Source organism: Sciurus carolinensis, chromosome 7 (genome assembly GCF_902686445.1).
Source record: "Sciurus carolinensis chromosome 7, mSciCar1.2, whole genome shotgun sequence".
NCBI lineage: Eukaryota > Metazoa > Chordata > Mammalia > Rodentia > Sciuridae > Sciurus > Sciurus carolinensis.
In genome coordinates, this window is record NC_062219.1 from 91,442,647 (window position 1) to 91,457,800 (window position 15,154).

Below are 15,154 nucleotides of genomic sequence, written 5' to 3' on the forward strand. Positions count from 1 at the left end.
ACAAATAATATGCCTCACATAGTTATTGGCCAGATAAAACAATAAGTGCAATAAAGTTTTGCAAACTCAAAAGCACTTGCCCAAAGTTATATTTTATTATATTCTACTAATTTATAAAATTCTCTACTTTCATTTTTTTAAATTTATTTTTATTACAAACAAATGGGATACATGTTGTTTCTCTGGTTGTACATGAAATAAAGGAAAATTCTCTACGTTCTTAAAGGAGATATGTACATAGATGAAGTTTTTCTTTAAAATGTGTTTTATTGTAGAACAAATTATTACTGTTAAGATATGCAAGTGTTGAAATTAAATTTTTGAAGTTTATTGATTTTTTAAAAATCACCTTAAAAGGAAGAAACATCAATAGATTAACCCACTGGGGGAGTATATTGCCAAGGAAAACAAGTTTTTCTGGATATTCCTATTACCTAAACATAACTATTGCTAAAAAATGATTTCACCTAGTTATCCTTCTCTGGTTGACTCCACAATTTCCTTAATGCTTTTTATAATGTCCAAGTGAACTTAACTTGCATTCTAAATATTGCAATCTGGGTCCATTAGCTTTCTAATATCATTCCTATGCCCATTTTGTTCTATTTTCCCAAACAACACTCTGTTCCCAAAGAAACTTGCTACTTAAGAAATAATTTGAGAATATTAAGTCCAAGATTAGGTCAGGAGATAAATATTTCATTTTCATTTAATATGGTAGAATTCAAACAAAAACCATTTGCCTTCACATTTCACAACATGTCCTAAGCATAATGAATATGCAATAGGGAATTGATTTGGGGGAAAATGACAATCAACAAGCATAATTTCAGAAAAGCTTGTATTTACTCAATTTTGAGATTAACTGCTGCATATCCATGTTTATCCTATGCATTTATTATTTGCTGTACTTTCTGTGCAAACTAAATATTTTATTAACCTTTAGCAACTTGGTTGCTAAGTCATATTCTTCAAGTCAGTAAAATTCCTGCATCATTGTTGCAAAGATAACTGAATATAGAACACATAGCATTTTATGGAGTCTTACAGATGGCATTTTATAATTTGCTTTAAAAATTATTAGAATCTTCAAATTAGTAGTAACAAAATGTTTTGTTTGCTTTTCCATATCTGAATATGTAAATCTTACAGGGGTTTTGAGGCTCAGTGGTCTAGAACAACTGACCACAATTCAGTGAAAGAAATCCCAGCAAATCATAAGGTTTTTTCCTCAGTGGTTTAATGTAGACTAGCATTTCAAAATAATTCCCTTTCAAATCAAATTTCAAAACACAATCTTCATTTTGTATAATTTGGCAAAGATTAAATACTTGGAAACAATTTAATGTAAATAGTTCTGCTGTCCATCAGCAGTGATGTTCAAAGGATACCTCTCCAGGCTGGTATGACTCACTCTACCAGCTTGATCTGTTTGATGTATTAGTTATTCAACATGCATAAAAATCAACATCAAGATGGGGAAATACTGACTTTTCTTTATCTCATACAAAATGTCCACACATTTGTGAGGTTTAATCATCCTTTCTTAATTGCCCGAAATTCATAGACAAGTTCAAATAATTAAGTGACAATCTACATCATTGTTACCAACTCTATAGTTTATAGCCAAAGAACAAAAACAGATTTTTCAAAAAGAACACTGATTTGAAGAAAATCTTTTATATTAATGTAGAATAACAAAATTTAAAAGATAGGGTAAAGTCAACCAAATACACTAACTACAATACAAGGATGATACACGAAAAAATTGAGAAACATGTAGAACATCAACAACTGTTGCAACTGTAAATAATATACTTAAATGAATTCCTACTTCACAAGGGAATATCATGAACAGTTTTAAACTCAGTCAGAAATGCCCCAGTAAATATTTATTTCACCTACAGGTTGTAAGAGAACCCATGTTTAATGTATGAACCTACCATCTATCATATTGGAGACTACACTTTATATACCAAACTACCTCATTATTAACAGCATTCCTTTGAATTTTAATTTACTCTTTAGGTTTTCATCCATATTCACAAAGAAATAATGGAAACCTTTCTTAAAATTCCCAAACCAAATTCCCATTCTAGTACCCAGGTTTACATTCATAAATAAAAGAACTCCATATACAAAGCATCAGGGCTAAGTACTCAGTAGACTCCCAATTCCTAAATAAATGAATATTTGTATAACAATGAAAACACCAAGGAAAGAAAGGTGTTAAACCAATGGAAGAACCTCTCACTCTCTTATCTCACACACACACACACACACACACACACACACACACACTCACTGCATTTAAAACAAGGTTATAAATGATTCTCAAAACTTTGCAAGCCCAACTGTCAAGTAGTATCACACAGTGACTAAAGTCACTTTTCCTCTTTGTTGTTCCTCCTCCCCTAATCCAAAAGTGAAAAAGATAAAATGGTGTCCAGTCTTGTATATGGAAAATTAATTAAGAGGTTGTTGTGCATTAGAAGTGAGGTGTCCCCCCAAAAGTCATGAGTGAGACAATGCAAGAAGGTTCAGAGGAGAAATGATTGGGTTGTAACAGTCTTGATCCAGTCAGTGATTTAATCCCTTGATAGGGTTAACTGAGTGGTAACTGAAGTGGTAGGGTGTGGCTGGAGGAGGTGGGAAATGGGGTGTGGCTACGGGGTATGTATTTGTATATGGTGAGCTCAGTAGGTCTCTCTCTCAACTTCCTGATCTCTTGTGAGCTGCTTCCCTCTGCCATATTCTTCCACCATGATGTTCAGCCTCACCACAAGCTCCAAGGAATGGACCCGCCTTTCTATGGACTAAGACCTCGGAAACCGCGACCCCTCATATAAACTTTTCCTCCTTTACAATTGTCCTAGTTGGATCTTTATGTCACAGCAGCAAAAAAAAAAAAAAAAAAAAAAAAAAAAAAAAAAAAAAAAAAAAAAGCTGACTAAAACAGGGGTAAAAGAAAGCAAAACAAAAATCCCAAAACACAAAAAAACAGGTAGAACCCTATGGGAATTCAGTTTAACATTCTTGATGTTAATGTTTTTTATCCTAGACACGTCATCATGTCTGGATTATGCCATTATGCACGAATTATAAAAATTATAATGTTAAACACATATAAGAAAACTTCACAAGGATATAAAAATGTCTACAATATAATGTGAACTTTTTACCAGAAATTATTTTGATCCATCAGATATTGGAGGAGGAGGTTTGAGGTTTGAGAGGGAAAAAAAGATACTGATATTTATTAAGCCCTTCATATAATTGAGAATTGAGCCAAGTGTTTTATATGTGCAATCTCATTTGATAAAACACTCCATTATGGTAGGTATAACTCCCATTTTATTAGTAAGTCAAGCCCTGTCACTCATTAAAGGTGCTACAAGGTGGTTGAGTCATTCTAGGGACTGAAGTCTACCATACAATAAATTATTCCTTTCATTTCAATGAAGTGACAGACCTAGAAAATTTTAATACTTCTCTGATTTCTTACTAGTTAATTGAATTGAGAAGAAATTTCCACAGACACTGACAAGAACTATAATATCCCAAGCCATTAATTTTATTAGTTTTTTTCTTCATTCTCGATGTTATTTTCTATTTTTTCTATACCCTTAGAAAGAAGCATTATTGAGCCATACAAATCTGGAAAGAAAAAACTAGTAACACAGAGTAACAGTTAGGTGGAACGGAGATTAAAGTACAATTATCTCTGCCTCATGATCTAAAAACCCTGCATACATGCTATTTTTTTAAAAAATGTAAGTAAAGTTTTCTTTTTAATGAACTCCAAGTTAGTTAACTTTTATAGTTAACAAATACCAAACCGATTCTAAAGAAAATATACTTGATAGAATTAGCTATATCACAATATCAGTTCAAGAATATAATTGCTTCTAGAAGGAAATGAGGTAAAAAGGATAAATGAAGCTGGATTCTAAGTGAAGTAAAACTCCTACCTCAATTTTGGAAGAAAATTAATTTCAGTATATTTGTCTACAGCTGTCATAAAAACCTGCTGAAACACATTGGCAGGTGTGCAATCAAGGCACATATACACACAGCACAGTTCACTTCCATTTTACATCTCTCAATATTTTTTATCTGTTGCCTACAAAAACTATGTTGCCACATGAGAAACATTCGTTGTTGTTGTTGTTGTTGTTAAATACTACATATGAGTTATTTCTAAATTTTCTTCCCAAATTCTAAGACGATAAAAGGAAAAATGATGGCATTATACTTGACCAGACCTATAATTTTACCAGTATCCTACTGTTACTATATGTATAGTTTGTAATCAAGAGTTAATTAAAGAAGCACTGAGTTCAATATGTAAATAATCTTTTCCTTGCTCTTGGAAAGTGATAGTATATTCATCTTAAATTCTGGAAAAGAGGATTTGAGAAATGTTATTACTATTCAAGAAATGAAAAAACCAAGAGAAAAAAACCAGCAGAGAGAGAAATGAAGACAGAAACTGACACATTCTCTTACCACTATTTCTTTTTAGATGGCCATGGATGGAAAATTATATTGATCATTAATATTTTAAAATAAACATATATTAAATTAAAATATTTCTCACTAATGTCAGTCTTGTTATTTTAAAATGTTATTAAAGAAAACCTTAGAGATCAGGAACTGGCATCAATAATACATTAATGGAATTGGAAATGAAATGAATGGTATTCATCTTCCTCTAAATGGGGGAAGTAAAAGGCAACTACTCTCCTAAAGTGGTACAATTTTATTCTATTGATTATAATCAAATTGCTACCTTTCCTATAGTGACATTTTAGGAAAAGCAAACTTCAGTACATCTTTGTATATTCTGATAAAGATTGCAGGATCATGGAAGTCATTCACAAAGGAAGTAAGATCAAAAGAGTATAAAGAAGAGGGTAAAAGGCAGCTCAAAAAGTAATGTCAGGGCAAAAGTAGTAGGAAATAAATGAAAATTCCTCAAGATTGTAAGTATGTGCCTAAAAATGCACGCGCGCGCGCACACACAAACGTGAGTTGAAGTTTAGACAGGCACAGAGTGAGGCTTCCCCTGGGTGGTGAAATATCAAGATTAGCAGAAGCACAGCGGAAAGACAAGTGAGTGTGTGTGTTCAGATTTCCTGGAATCTATACAGGGATCCCAATTTCCTTTCACATAAGTAGAGCCATTGATGTTAGTAGGAAACAAAGATTCCATTAAGGCTCATTATGTGATGTAGATATACGGGTGTGGAATTTTTCTGCTCAAACTGTTTTATTTATTTGTTTTAAATGAAGTGGTAAGAAATAAAATCTGAGGCCACATTTTATATTTTAACTATAGAGTCCAGAATCTTCACTACTGTAAAGTGTACTAACGTCTTCAGAAAAACTGAGATGACTTTATGAATAAATGTCATTCTGTCCCTAAACTTGTATCTGAAAACCAGGTAAACACTGATGTTGTATGAGTTCCCCTAAAATATATATATTTCACAATTCTGCATTTCTTTCTTCCTGAATATTCCACCCACATTTCCTTGGCATTATACTGTCCTCGCCAACCTATCTCCAAAATCTTGAAACCTATGTATATGTATATATCCATCAATTCATAGGTTTAAAAAAAGTGCCTGAACTATGACATCATTATTTGAGTTTTCAATTTTTTATTTACTTGATTTTCTTGAAAATAAAATAAAAGTGGGGAAATAGCTGTTTCTATAAGTATGTCACCTCCACATATGTTGTACACGGTCTTCGATAAGATTCTTTAATGCACGAAAAATTTAATATTTGAATGAAGTATCAATCCAATAATTTACTGCATTGCATTTTGTAATTGTTGGTATGACTACAAACTATATAGTTTTCTTCTTGTTATTTTGGGGTTATGAAATTCTTCAGTACGTGCATGTATTATCAAAGAATATTCTAGTAGAAATCCTCTCTCGAAGTAGATATCCCATTCCTCAGCAATCACAAAATACGATTTTGTAATTCCAGTGGAGGTGTTCATGACATTCAACATTTGGCTTACTTTTTTATCACCAATAGCATTACTCAAAGCAATCCAGAGTTGCATCTATTAAGTGTGAGAACTCTCCTGCCAAATCTATGTACTACTTAATACAAGTAGAAAATATTTCTACTCAAGGCAGTCCTTCTTAGTCATTATTTGTTACAATGAACAAAATGGAAGTCAAAAATTAAGGAGAATAATCTTATATTTATTGCTTTGATGACTTACAGAGTAGTTTGGGTATTTTTACATAGAAAATGTGAAACATCAAGTATTATAAAATACAGGTGAATATTTTAAAACTGCATTTTAAAATCAAGAATTAAATGCTATCATATAAAAAGAGTTTGAATAAAATTAAATATAAGCAGCATATAACTATATGCAATTATTAACTTCAAGCCCTATGCATGTCATTATGGGATAGTTTATTTGAAATGGTAAAATAACACCTTCATAATAGTTCGTAGTTCATATATCATTTATATCAAAATTTAAGATTTAATATACTTTGCATAAATTTGACTAAATTAAGAGTCTAGATTTTTACATTCCTTTCCTACAATGTTTCATAGCCAAAATATATTGAATCTCATTTAAAAAAACTCATTCAATGAGTCAAGGAATGCTGTAGTATATATTTTATAAGAATCATCTACAAATGTATCAGTTACAATTATGTTATCAGCAACTTCTTATCCTTACCTTTCTGACTCAGAGTACCTAAACAATTAAAGAGCACAAAATTCAGAATTCAGGGAATATACGCCATGCAATTTTACTGATATAGCATAAATTCTTCCTTGTTATACAAATTTCCTAATTCAGCTCTCTTAACATAATAATTTTAAAATTATTTGTCTATGGAAGTATTCATTTCCATTTTGACATCCTATTAGCTACAAGAAATATGCATCCTGCAACGTGATTTAAACATCTAATGTCTAAAAATCACTGTTATTTTCATTCACTTACAAATCAAATGGTTATCTACTGCAACTTCTATAAATTCCAGCACTGTTTTACCCCACATCTCATGACCATGACCAGCAAAATGGTTGAAAATCATGCATACAACTTTGGTTTTTTCCCCTTGATATCTTCCATTAAAAAGAGAAGCTGCAAAAGTGGATTCTCTCTCCCCTGTCATAAGCAGTCAATCTGCTGATAGAATTTTAACGATTAAAGAAATAGATTTCTAAATTTTATTAAAATGATGATAAAACAAACAAGAAAACCCCTAGTTTCTCACGTTAATTGGTTTATTAGCCAGCTTGTAACATCACATTTTCTGTGTGTACTGTAGCTTCTTATTCTAGGGGACACTAATTAGTTTTAAATGGTGTTAAATACCATCCCTGCAGTTGCAAGTGCTTCTCTGGGATTTTTACTAGAGAAAAGAACTCCTGTAATTTAAAACTACTTTGTTTTCTTCAGTCACAGCTGTTAGTGAAACACTGACCTGTAGAAATCTTGAAAGGTTTTCACCTCTCTCATTGTCATTAGCTTGCATTATTTCCTAACAGGTCTTTTCCCCTCATGCCATTGCTCTACAGTAATTCCCATCCCCCAAATCACAGCCAGCAGAGAAACAGCACTAAGCTAGTTAGGCTCTTCTTTGCTCCCTCCCCCCCCCCCCCACAAAGCCTTGGCTACCCTTAAAGAAAATTCTCCAACAACGTGTCAATTTTACATTGGTCACAAAGACAACTTCTGTTGGGGGAGGGGGAGGAAAGAGGGACTGGAGCTTGGCTGTCCCTTTCCACAGACTGGGATCTTTGTGGCAATCAGAAAACATTTCCTGCATAAGAAATCAACACACTCTCCGCTTGCAGGGCTGGGGAGCAAGTACGAATATGTATCAGCTTTGCCCTCAAAGGAATGGAACATAGCCATTAACCTTCTGAACAAGAAAGTCATTTTCTCAAAATATGTCATGCTTCCTTGCATTATTAAACGTAATCCACAATCTCAAATCTTCTGATAGCTCTTCCATTGAGGATTGGGTGAAAGCCACAAATCATTCCTGCACTTTATTTTTTCTCCGCATTTCCGTTGCACTATTTTTCCCCCCTCCATCTAGCTCACCTCTGAGATGTTCCCTCTCTCTGTGTATATCATCAGGAAACTGAGAAGACAGAAAAACACCACTTGCAAAAGGCTGATCAGGTTCTTAAAAGGATCAGAATGTGTATTAACCTGCAGGAGATTTCATAGCCCCAAGACCTGACCCAGAGAGTTTGCGCACCCAGTCTGTTTCTTTTGGCCCACCAAAGAGCAAGTACGCTGGGTTTATTGTACAAACCACCTTAAACAGAAGTCTGGCCCAGGGGAAAGGGGGTACCCCTATTTTCAGTTATTAACAAGTCTCTTGATCCAAACAGGCTTGCCTTGGAGAGTTACCTTTTGGTCATGTCACCCCAGCTCAAAAGGGTAAGAGGATAAGTCACAGAGGGGAAAGAAAATGAAAGGGACCATTTGCTGGATTAAAGCAGAAGGGAGAAGTCCAAAAATCCATTTCACAGGTGTGTGTGTGTAGGTCTCTCAAGGGGCTGCAGATTGAAAAACAAGCATCCCTCTCTCTCCCTCCCCTCCCTGCCAACCACTAATACAAACTGGCTTCACATTTCTGCATCTCTTCTCTCCTGAATCTTCCACTTGCACTTCCTTGCCATGCCACTATACTGTCACCACCCTATCTCCAAAATCTTGAAACATAAAACTAGCTTAAGAGAACTTCATCAGTGAAGATCACAAATCAAATAAATTCAAAGATGGCAGAGCAAAGGAGCAACGCTTGGGTCTGAGTACTGAAACAGCACATGTCACTTCCATGCCACAAGCCTCCCCCTCCCTTGCTGGCATCCATTTTCCCCAATCCTGGGGCACTTACCTTCTTTGGGTGGTCGTTTGGCCTCCCTGGTGAGATTGCAGACTTGAGTGGTTTGCAGCTCCTGGGTCAGGCAGCCCTCTGTCTGCTCATTCAGGGGCAACACGACGTTATTTAACAAAACCAGGGACTGGTCATCGATTCCCCACTCTCCCAAATGCTGAGGGCAGGTGCATTTTGTATACATGATCCCACATGATTCTGTTCTCCCATTTTCTGATTTTAAGCAGCTCTCCAACCAAGTGCATAATACATGGCAACCAAACTGGCTTGGGCTCACCTTGTTCAATACCAAAAACTCAAAAAAAGATTTCTGATCTTCTTCCCCTTTTTTCTGTAATCCTGGGAAATCAGATGGAAATACCCGACGTATTTGAATAAAATTTTTATCATATTGTAGAAAAACAAAAGCATTCTTGGAATTGCAGAGTTGCATTATAGAATGATTCTTTCTTAAAAGATCCTTTATTTTTTCATGGGAAAAATGATCAAACTGGTAAGCCAGGAGGGAAAAGTTAGAGCAGCTAAGGTCCTTTTTGGAAAATTTCAGGTAAATGCTATATTTGGTTGGATCTGGATTTTCCAGCGTCCAAGTGCAGTTTGTAAAGTTTTTGGGAAACATTTCACTTACAGAGTACGATCCATAAATGACTCCCTTCACCAAAGTTGAACACCAGAAGTCTTGGGCAGCATTAAATCCAAACATAACCAGGAGATAGGTGGAAAATATATAAATCAGCAGGTTACGAACAGCCTTCATCCTATGTCATTTGGCCTGTAAAAATGGCAATGAAAGTAAAATGCAAGTCGGAGTCTACACGCATTGAAAAACTAAACTCCTTCCAATATTACAGCCAGCTGTTTTCAAGATTTCAGTGAAAAAAAAATCCTTTTTATAAAAAAGGGCAGGTAATTTTTATTTTATAACGCTGGGAAATTATCTGTTGCTGTGTGAACAGCGCCCTCACGTGGTCAATCACAATGGTCAAATTCTCAACATTCAATTTAAAAATAACATTTAATAGATTATTAATAGGAATGCCCTAATTTATCCACCAGGGTTTCCTTCACAACCATTATCATTCTATCAAATGAAGAGGAAAAACATAGGATTTAAAATATTATAACTTAAAATGTTAATCACTGAAACATTTTTAATCAATCTGTACAAACGTTTCTCTCCCTCAGTCCTCTGCCTGCAGTAAACATCACACAAAATCTAATCTGATAATCTGGGAGCAGCTGTCACCACATTATTTCTTTTCTTTTAAATGTGAAAAGTAATTATGATAAATTATAGCCACAATTTTAAAAGCACAAATGATAATTTGTTCCAGATGGAACATCATCTCCCAAATGCCCCTACTTGCCTTTTCAGGGGCTACCATGTGAATTGATGAGAAATTCCTGTGCAAAAACAAGGGATTTCATGTGGATTAGTAGAATTTTAAAGCCACCATCTGAGAAAAGGCATATATGAGCAGATACACAGGGAAGACTTGTTGTTCAGCATCACCATTGAGAACCAGAATTTGAGGCAGTCATTTCAATGTGACATGCCCTCTTGGGATATATAAAGTGGATCACTGTATTAGTATCTGTATCCAAAGGCGATGTCAGTGAAAAATTCCAGAACTGCAGTAATTGAGCTGGCTTCTTTTAATGTTTTCTTTTTTAAATTAGTGTTATTTTATCTAGAGTTATCTACTGTAACTTAAGATTTACACATGGTAGGTAAAAGATATTAGCATTTTCTTTCTTAGTAGGTTTCAATTATTGAATAGTTCCCTTTCAAATAACAGCTCCAAAGCTTTTCTTCTTTTCTTTTTAATTTTTAACCCTGGACTTGCATAATAAAGTAGTCCTTGATTATATTTACCTCCGTAAGTTGTTATCCAAAAATAACTTGAATATTTTTCAGCTTTAACCTTTAAGTAGTTATTTCTTAAAATAAATGACACTGCTTTTTGGTTCAGCCTTTGAGCTGATAAAAGTGATGCCAAGTTAATTTTAAAAGTCTTTAGGCTGCAGTCTCTTCCACTGTTCTGTAAACAGAGACAGACATACAGACATATAGATAGTTAAGAGTTTTCATGCCTTCTTTGCCTGGGTTATCTTTGAACCAAAGGATAAAACCCTCTTCCTTCCCATTGCATAACACACACCAACGCATGCACTCAAATCCAGTGACCAAAGTCCCTGAAGACAGATCTGCATTTTACAGATTATAATTCGAATTCTATGTTTTGGTATGGGCAAAAACAGCCCCAACTCTAATTCTCTATATAGCTGCAGTTTAAAATAACGCTAGAACTGCTGGGACTATCAAAACAGTGTTCTCTGTTTCAAGCATATAGCTCAATGAGTAATGCCTTTCTTCTTAAGAAAATAAAGATTAAAGGTTAACAAATGGAGAAAGTTGTAGGAAATTCTGGAAATAATTTAATCTTTTTTTTTTCTTTTCTTTTTTTTTTTTTTTTTTTTTTTTTTTTTACTGTAGCACTTTGCAGGCAATGCAGGTCTGCGCAGTGTTCTTCAGGATAGAGTGTAGGCGTTGAGAGCCAATGTGACAATAAGTGTCTAAATTAGGAATTCCATCCATGAAAGGGGGCTTCATTTTATAATAAGGAACTCAAAAAGAGGTCGTATATCTTCTCCTCATGAAATTGGTACTTTTGCTTCCATTTATTTGACAGAGCATGTCTGCAATGCTGTGCTCATCAAAGATTAGAAAGAGTGAGGAAATGGCTCGGATTTCACTTTCATGCCTGCTCAAGTAAGCACCCTCAATATAATGCTCCTTATTTTTAATCAGCCTTAGTATACAATCTTGTTTTGTTCTAAATAACAAAAATTGAATCATTGAACTCCCCCCCCCACCCCCAGACTGCAGGGCCTGTTCAAAAAACTGTATTTCCCTATTAAAGGTAAGGGGGTGGGTGTTTAAGGGTTGTCCACCGAGGTTTCAAGGATGTTGTATTTTTTTATTTTTTTATTTGTCTCTTACTGAGAAGCAAACCGGCATTGAGTTTAGCTATTCTCAAAACTGATTTTCTGGGTGACACTTTAGTTTAGTTGAACATAGACGGCGCCATCACTCCACTGATTTTTTCCCCAACAGAAGACCCAATGCCTACTCTTTAACTTCCTTTTAACCTAAAAATTTTCCCCATAAAATTACCCCGATCACGCACAAGTACCAGATTTTCCGGGTCTAACTACTCCTTCCGATCCAGCACATTTCTTGAAAGCCAGACTTCTCTAACTTTTCAACTGCGGCGTTTAAGTAAATGCAGACAGTCGGATTTGCTCGCAGTCTCTCCTTCCACCAGCAACAGCCTTTCCTTCCCTTGCTCTCCTTCCCCACATACCAAGCCTAGAGCCCCTCGGTGGCGGCCCCCGGCACAGAGAAGGTGACCCCTGGACCCCTTTACTTACCTTCCACTCCGAAAGCTCAGAGAGGCTCTTGCTCTAAGACACCAGCACAGGCACGCGTCCCAGCAACAGTGACGGAGAGACTCCCCTTCGGTCCCAATCACCGTTGCCCATTTTCCCCGGCTCAGCTTCAAAAATCAGGATTTATTATTTGAAAATGCACACATACGAGAAGCAAAAAAATGGGAGAAAAAGATGAAAGAGGAGGAGTGAGAAAAAAAAAAAAAAAAAAAGCCCCGGGGGCCAGAGCCTTGCGCCTTATCCAACTGAATCCAACCTCCAAAGCGAGAGCGGCCCCCGAGAAGCTCCCCCGGAGGGAGACTCTAAACAAACAAACAAACAAAAAATGATGGAAGTGGATTAAGATCGAAGATTTGTTTTACCACCTCTATCCCCCAGCTAACCGATTAGCCAAGAAGCAAAGAAAGCGCTGAGACGAGAAGTGACCGGCGGCGGCGGCAGCTGCTAAGGCAGATTTGTTGGGGCGGTGGGTTTATTACTGGAGTATTCGTGGTCGGATCGGAAGGCTCAAGCGTATGCTTTTTTCCTCTTTCCGCTTTCCTCCCTCTACCTCCTCCCACCCCCCGCAGGTACTGATGGACGGACGGCGACTAAGAGAGGGGGGGAAAAAAATCCTTGGCTGGTGATGTCGGAAAGCTGTTTGAATGCCCAGCGAGGAGGGAGGCGCGCGAGAGAGAAAGATAGTAAAGCTCTGTCTCGGGTGTGCGCGCCGGCGCGCCGCGCTCGATCTCCCCGGGGCGCGCGCGTGAGGGGTGCGCGTCCCCGAGCCCGCGCCCGCGCCCGCGCGACAGCCTCGCGCGTGCTCGTGGGCGTGCGCAGCCGCCGCCAGCACCCGCGCGGTGCGCTGGGCTGCTGGCCCGAGGCTCTAAGCGCGCCGCGCGATCGCTGCGCCTCGTTGGAGTTCTGCCTCCCGAGGGCGCGGGCGGGTGTGTGCGAGAGCAGGCGAGGAGAGCGACTGGGTGGGAGAAGAGGGGGGGGCCCGAGGGAGGGCGGGAGAGAGGCGAACGGGAGGGGTGCTCCACGGAGGTCCAGCCAGGGCTGTGGTGCGCCTGCACGTCACGGCTACTCAAACCCAGGCACGTCCCGAAAGCGGTATTTTCTGCGTCTGGGAGGTTTTTGCGTCCTCAGTTCCCACCGCTGGGTCTGGCGGCGACCAACTGTAAGAGAAACTCACCAGGAGGCAAAGCAGGGGGGTGCAGAGAATGGGAAGGCGACTCTGAGGGGTGGGAAGTAAATGCTGGACTTGATCATCTTTCTCATTCTGTCTTTCAGCACGGACCCTTCGCAGTGGGAGAGCTGTCATTTCAGCACCAGGATTCAGAATTGATCTAGTCCGCAGCAGAGGGGCACATCTCAGCTCCCATTAGCTGAGGGTCTCCGCCTGGAACAATAGTAGTTTTTCTCAGCAAGGCTGCAATTAACATCTTATTTGTTCTGGCTCCCAGGCTTTGTCGGGACTGCGGTGCAGCGACCGAGGTTGGGAATCTTGCATTGCTTTCTGCATGGCAATGGGATCATGGTTGTGGGGTCAAAACTTTTGTTTTGTGGTCTTACTGTATCTTATTCTTTTTCAAGTTTCCCTAGTAACAAGTTTGGGGAATGGATGGGAAGAAACACGGGAAAAGCAAGAGAAGAACCTGATTCTCCATGTAAGAGGAAAGGAAGAGATAAATTTCCACATGCCCCTACCTTTTTATTATTTATTTGTTTAGCCTCGTGAACAGTAGGTTGATGATGTATTTGATGAACTAACTTCAGATACCTGCTGCAAAAATGTCATTGGACTCCTTACTATTTCTCTACTTGTAGACTCACTTGGTGGTTTACAAAACAAGTGCTAAAATAGTGCAGTGATGTGGTGGGAGGAGACCATAAAGGGTAATTCATTTCAAGTGTGGAGTCTTCCTAAGGGTGAGTTGCTGGAGCGACAGGTGAAGTTGAATAAAGCAATTTCCCATCATTTTCTCTCCTAAATCTTCTGCATTTTTTATTCCTTTTTTTGTTCCTCTTCCCTGGGGTGATTGTGTAGCCAAGAACAAGATTTTTTTAAAAAGGTTATAGTGAAAACAGGAAGGTGCCAGATGATCTTTTATTCACCAGAGTTGTTTGAAATATTAAAATTGGCTCTTTACTTCTTAATACATATTAATAGAATGACCCTCTTCAAGGCTTTTTCTTCTAGGATGAGTGTTCAAAGTAAAACCCTGGGAGGGAAACGTTAATCATTCCCCAGCTGGCTTTAAGGGTGTTTGCAGGAAGAAATCACCAGTGAGGGGAAGCTTGGGTGGCATTTTTGTTTTATGTCAGTTTTGGTTCGTTACAACATTTTTTATTCATTTAAACTAACGTGCAAAGAAAATAAGGTTTATACGTCCAGGGCAAAATCCAAAACACTGTAAAACAAACACATTTTCTTTAAAAACAACATTCAGCAATACAAAGAAGAAACACATTTTATTTATTTCAACTTCCAGAGATTTAACTCATGATATCTTTAAGACATTTTGATCAGTTCTGTTATTTTATTCAGAGATAAATAGAGATTAATGATACATGTGCAATAAAAATGGAGAAAAAAATGCTTTGCATGGTTTGTACTTTAAAAAATGAAACAGCATGAGGTTTAGATATGCTTCTAATTTTTGCATTTAGTGATTTCTTGCATTATCCTTTAGCATAGTGATTTTGATATTTCTTAGAAATTCTTAAAAGTCATGACTCAGTGACATAAGAATAACATCTAAAGGGGACAGTTTTAAAAGGCTTAATCCTAAGTGGAAAGGAGCACT

The 15,154-nt window shown here is 37.2% G+C and overlaps 1 protein-coding gene and 1 long non-coding RNA gene across 5 annotated transcripts in view; one reads left to right on the forward strand and one right to left on the reverse strand.

Moving 5' to 3' along the window:
* The window catches only part of Adgrb3 (adhesion G protein-coupled receptor B3), a 680,206-nt gene extending 667,191 nt beyond the window's left edge, over window positions 1-13,015 (reverse strand). Inside the window, exons 1-4 of one of the 3 annotated variants that reach the window (XM_047557981.1) lie at window positions 12,749-13,014; window positions 12,348-12,472; window positions 10,789-10,954; window positions 8,913-9,684 (exon numbers count right to left, since the gene is read on the reverse strand). In XM_047557981.1, coding sequence (XP_047413937.1) covers window positions 8,913-9,669 — 757 coding nt within the window. In that variant the 5' untranslated portion in view covers window positions 9,670-9,684; window positions 10,789-10,954; window positions 12,348-12,472; window positions 12,749-13,014. Of the gene's footprint in view, window positions 1-8,912; window positions 9,685-10,788; window positions 10,955-12,347 lie in introns of all 3 variants that reach the window. The other 2 variants (XM_047557982.1, XM_047557980.1) reach the window with 2 other exon arrangements.
* A 181-nt stretch (window positions 13,016-13,196) lies between these two features.
* Window positions 13,197-14,842, forward strand: LOC124988492 (uncharacterized). 2 transcript variants are annotated; one of them, XR_007109435.1, is made up of 3 exons: window positions 13,197-13,291; window positions 13,638-13,841; window positions 13,941-14,842. It is a non-coding gene; the product is annotated as an uncharacterized LOC124988492 (long non-coding RNA). The 2 variants fall into 2 exon arrangements; XR_007109434.1 differs by lacking the exon at window positions 13,197-13,291 and adding an exon at window positions 13,397-13,524.
* Window positions 14,843-15,154: the final 312 nt, after the last annotated feature.